Source organism: Propithecus coquereli, unplaced genomic scaffold, assembly GCF_000956105.1.
Source record: "Propithecus coquereli isolate 6110/MARCELLA unplaced genomic scaffold, Pcoq_1.0 Scaffold351, whole genome shotgun sequence".
Lineage (NCBI taxonomy): Eukaryota > Metazoa > Chordata > Mammalia > Primates > Indriidae > Propithecus > Propithecus coquereli.
In genome coordinates this window covers 1995786-2001383 of record NW_012149186.1, presented here as the reverse complement: position 1 = coordinate 2001383, position 5598 = coordinate 1995786, and the positions used below count along the sequence as shown (strand labels likewise).

Genomic DNA, 5598 nt, shown 5'->3' with positions numbered 1-5598 from the left:
CTTGAGCCCAGGAGTTTGAGGTTGCTGTGAGCTAGGCTGACACCATGGCACTCTAGCCCAGGCAACAGAGCGAGACTCTGTCTCAAAAAAAAAAAAAATGGAGTATAGACCTAAATGTAAAAGTCAAAATATAAAACCTCTAAAAGAAAATGTTGGAAAAAATTATTGTGACTTTGGTTTGAGCAAAGACTTCTCAGTATACAAAAAGCATGAATCATTTTTAAAAATGATAAATTGAACTTTGTCAAAATTTAATTCTTCTGCTATTCAGAGACACTGTTAAGAAAATGAGGCTGGGCACCACTGTGTATTCCCAGGACTTTGCCAGGCTGAGGCAGGAGGATCATTTAGGCCAGGAGTTCCCGTCTCTACAGAATATTTAAAAAATTAGCTGGGCGTGGTGTTATGCGCCTGCAGTTCCAGGTACTCGTGAAGCTGAGGCGGGAAGATCACCTGAGCCCAGGTGTTCGAGGTGCAGTGAGCTATGGTGGCACCACTGTACTCCAGCCTGGGCAACAGAGCCAGACCCTGTCTCTTAAAAAAATAAAATAAAAAGAGAGAGGAGGGGAAGGGGAGAGGAGAGATAGAAAGAGAGAGAAAAGGAAGGAAAGAAGGGAGGGAGGGAGAAAGGGAGGAAGGAAGGGAGGAAGGAAGGAAAGAAAATGAAGAGAGAAGTCACAGACTGGCAAGAAATGATAAAGCGTTTGAGTGCAGAATATATAACAAACTTTTATAACTCGATAATAAGACATCCCAATTTTTTTAAATGGACAAAAGATTTGAACAGGCATTTTCCCGAAGAAGATATAAGAATGGCAGATATGCTAATGGAAAGATGTCATCAGTATCATCAGGGATATGCAAATGAAATGCAATGAGGTACTACGGTACATCCACTAATATGGCTAAGACTGACAGTATTAAGTGCCCATAGAATTTAGATCAGCTAGAAATCTCACACATTGCTTATTACAATGCAAAATGATGGTACAACCAATTTGAAAAACAGTGTGACAGTTGCCTGAAAAGTTCAACATAACTTTCTGTACAATGAAGCAATCTTTCTGCTAATTACTTACTCAAGAGATATGAAAATTTGTCCACACAGAGGCCTGAATATGAATGTTCATAGCAGCTTTATTCATAATAGGCATAAATTAGAAACAACCCGAAAGTCCATTAACTGGTAAATAAATAGACGAAGTGGTACATTCATACTGTAGAACTGGGATCCCCAACCCCAGTGAGGCCTGGTACTGGCCTGGCCTGTTGGGAACCGGGCGTGCATGCCTGAGCTTCACCGCTGCGTCCCCCCCTTAAGTCGAAGTATTGTCTTCCATGAAACCGCTCCCTGGTGCCAGAAAGGTTAGGGACCGCTATAGTAGACTACTACTCATCATTAAAAAGGAGCAAACTACTAATATGTGCAACAAAGTGGGTGAATTTCAAAAGCATTTTACGCTAAGTGAAAGAAGTCAGACACAAAAGACTGCATGTTGTTTGTTTCTGTTTGTAAGATATTCTAGAAAACTGTAGGGACAAAAAACAGATCAGTGATGCCAGGGACTTAGAAAGGCGATTAACCAAAAGTAGGAATTTTTTTAGGTGTTGGAAATGTTCTGTATCCTAATTATGGTGGTGATGACTATACATTTATCAAAACTTACTGCACTGTCATCAAAAAGGGTGAATTCTATTGTATGTAAATTATACTTCAATAATCGTGACCTTTTTTAAAAAATTATAAAAGGATTCTGTAATAAATGATACATAAAGTTAATCAATTTAGGTTTGCACAAAACAGCCATTTTATAGATGCATTTCCAACTTGGAACAATAGTTCTTTTTAATTTAGAATGATCACTAATGCTTCTGAAAGGTAGCAATCAGTGTACATCTTTCATTTAATAAATATTAAAATACTTACTGTACTTCAGGTATTGTCCCAAATAAATACCTATATCCTGTCAGTATGGGGTGGAATTCAAGGAAATACATGTGTAAATAAGAAAATTGCAATTGTGATAAGTGCAGCAACTGAGAAGTGTGTGTGTGCTATGAACGTGTTTAAGCGAGAGACACAGCACTCTAAGTAAAGGGAACTGGACATGCAAAAAGACCCTGCGGCAGGAATTAAGCTTGAGTGAATTCTAGAAGTTGAAATAAGGCAAACAAAAGGAGTGCTGGAGGAGTGATCATAGCGAATTGTGGGCTGGGCCAGATTGTGTAGAATCTTAAAGACTGAATTGAAGATTTTTAACTATCATTTACACTTGGCTGCATAATAAACCGCCACAAAACTTAGTGCCTTGAAGCAACAAACATTTATTGTTTCTCGTGGTTTTGTGGGTGTAGACCACTGGGCAGTTCCTTCTCTGGACTTGCTCAGCTACAGCTAGGTGATACAGTTGGCACACTTGGCTGGCAGTTCACACGGTGCTCTCCCTTGGTCACAGGCTTCCCAAAACAGCAAGAAAAAGGGGAAGCCCCACTTCATAAACAGTTTTCAGGTCTTTGCTTGCATCCCATTTGCTGTTGTTCTGTTGCCCAAAGCAAGTCATCGGGCCATTTCCTGAATCTGCAGGGAAGACCGCTCCAGGCTGTATGTACTGGGAGGCAAATTATTATGACCATTTTTACAATCTGCTACATTGGCCAACCTATTAGTTTATAACTTCAGAATACATTGTCCATTGTTTCATGCTTTTAAGCACATTATAAGTTTTAAAATTGAAGTTGGTTGTTGGATATACCATGATTTTTAATGGGATGGGCCGTCAGACCCCTGTGTCAGTCTTAATAGGTTCTTTTTATCAAGAGCTCAAAACTGTTTACTTTTTTTTCTTTAAGGTTCAGCGAACTATTGCCAAACAGATTCAAATGGTTCGGCAAGTTGGTAAAGGCCGATACGGAGAAGTGTGGATGGGTAAATGGCGTGGTGAAAAAGTGGCAGTCAAGGTATTCTTTACCACCGAAGAAGCTAGCTGGTTTCGAGAAACAGAAATCTACCAGACTGTGCTAATGCGCCATGAAAACATACTTGGTGGGTACACACTGATTTGGGTCAATTCCGTATCTGACAGGGTTAGTGGACTGCAGGTAGAAGCCTGCCTTATGTGCTTTGCAAACATGCAAATTCAACCATATGTCTTTGTCTAAAAGAAATCCAGTAGAATACACGGTTTAAATACAGTTCTGAATGCCAACCACTTTATTTACTAACCACCTGAGGAGACAGCAATGAGTTTCAAATGGAAAGAAATACCAGTTTATTGGACTTCTGTAGTAATGAAGACCAATGTTTTTATAGATAATCAAAGCAGTTTTCTAGGGTGATATTAACTCTATGCCTTTTGCCTTTGGTAAGCTCAGCAACCCAACATGGAGCTTCATCGTATGTTCTATGCTTAGTATATGTTCCTCTCCCCTCCCCATTTACACAATAGCAAAATAGCTTAGGTATGATCTGATCAGTAGGGTGCATACACTGATCTAGCTATCTTGAGTCTTAATTTCTTTTCAGCTGCTGTTTTCCTACCTTTAATTTCAAGAGTGCATGCACCTTTCCAGCACATAGTAGGTACTTGTATTAGTTTCCCAGGGTTGCTGTACCAAATTACCATGAACTGGGTGGCTTAAAACAGCAGAACTGTTTTGGAGGCTGGAAGTTCAAAACCAGTGTTGGCAGGGCCATGCTCTCTTTGGAGGCTCCCGGGGGCAGGGGGGGTTGTCCTTCCTTGCTGGCTCCTGGTGGTTGCCAGCAATCTTTAGTGTCCTTGGCTTATAGACAACACTCCAGTCTCTGTTTCTGTCATCACACGGCCTTCCCCCCATGTGCCTGTGTCCACATTTCCATCGCAAAAGAACACCAGTCATTTCATTAGGGCCCACCCTAATCCTGTATGACTTCATCTTAGCTCGATTACATCTGCAAAGATCTTTTCTCCAAATAAGGTCAATTTGTAGGTTCCAGGTGGGCATGAACTTTGTGGGGACACTATTGAACTCCGTACCGCACTCACTGACCTCTTTCTGAAGGGAGAGAGGAGGCACAAGTGAAAAGGAAACAAGAGCAGTATTGTGGACTTGGTAGTCAGGGAGCTGACTGAAAAGGCAGGTATGACGAGTCACTGATGGGCAAATAAGCCAACTCTTGGCTGACATTTTTAAGTTTATTAAAGTGTCCACTTTTTGATTTGAATTTCAGAACCTTTTCCACTAGAGAATCATGTAGATTGCTAATATTCCCCTGGTTAGTTATATAATATGTGATCTTTTTCTTGGTCATATTATTATCAGTTTCATAATTATTAAAATTATTGTAAATTTATTGTAAAAGTATAGTTATAAATGGTAGAAATAAATTTTTTGGTAACGCCACATATTCAAGAGATTTTGTCAGGCAAATTAAATTTTTATTATCTGTACATGATACCTAAGTTGTTCTCAGTATCCTGAATGAGCATTTATTATTCTTTCTAGCCATCTCTGAAAACTAACCTTTTAAACTCATTAATTGGACAGGTTTTATAGCAGCAGACATCAAAGGTACAGGTTCCTGGACTCAGCTCTATTTGATTACTGATTACCATGAAAATGGATCTCTCTATGACTTCCTGAAATGTGCTACACTGGACACCAGAGCCCTGCTCAAGTTGGCATATTCAACTGCCTGTGGTCTGTGCCACCTTCACACGGAAATTTACGGCACGCAGGGAAAGCCTGCGATTGCTCATCGAGACCTAAAGAGCAAAAACATCCTCATCAAGAAAAATGGAAGTTGCTGTATTGCTGACCTGGGCCTTGCTGTTAAATTCAACAGGTAAGTGATTTTTTGCCCTGCTCTTCTAAAATGATTTTAATCTCCAAAAGACATTTGCCTGTTTGTATTCAGGACGATGGAATTCTAAAAATGTGCAAGTCTCATTATATGGTTATATTGTAATATATAGTTGGGTTTTTCTTTTTATAAAAATTGCACCCTACTATACATAATTCTTGATTTCCTGCTTTTTGTTATCATAGACATCCTTCCATTTCAATTTATATAGATTGCCCTCATTCTTTTTAACAGATGCCAAGTTTTCCATAATATGGATGTACTATAATTTATTCTGTAACCCAACTGATGAACGTTAATTTTGCTTCCAGTTTATTTCTATTATGTAAAAAAGTTTTAATGAACATTGTGAAATTTTATTTATATATATTATATCCTTGAGCACGTCTACAAGTATTTCTTCGTGACGGGTTCCTAGAGGAGGGGCCGCTGAGACAAAGTGTTCACACCTAGTAAACGATGGTGGATTGCGTTTTATCCCTTCAGATCGTGCCCGTCAGGTCACACTCCCATAAATAGGGAGGATAAGTGTGTCATTTCTCCATCACCATTTGATATTAGCAATATTTTTAAACAACTAGAATTATAAAATTTTTAGGAAACCATTGAAACCATTTTAATGTTGTTGTAATTCTAGAATACAGCAGCTGTTTCCCATTTCAGAATTCATTTCATGCCATAAAATAAAAGTACCAGTCTGTAAGACAACTGTAAAAAAACATTTGAATCTGGCTCACGCCTGTAATCCTAGCTCTCTG

The 5598-nt window shown here is 39.1% G+C and overlaps 1 protein-coding gene across 1 annotated transcript in view; it reads left to right on the top strand.

Annotated features, from left to right (window-relative positions):
• BMPR1A (bone morphogenetic protein receptor, type IA) overlaps positions 1 to 5598 on the top strand; it is a 125849-nt gene that overhangs the window by 116376 nt on the left and 3875 nt on the right. Inside the window, exons 9-10 of the mRNA XM_012651255.1 lie at positions 2851 to 3043; positions 4525 to 4822. Of these exons, the coding sequence (XP_012506709.1) occupies positions 2851 to 3043; positions 4525 to 4822 (491 nt within the window). The remainder of the gene's footprint in view (positions 1 to 2850; positions 3044 to 4524; positions 4823 to 5598) is intronic.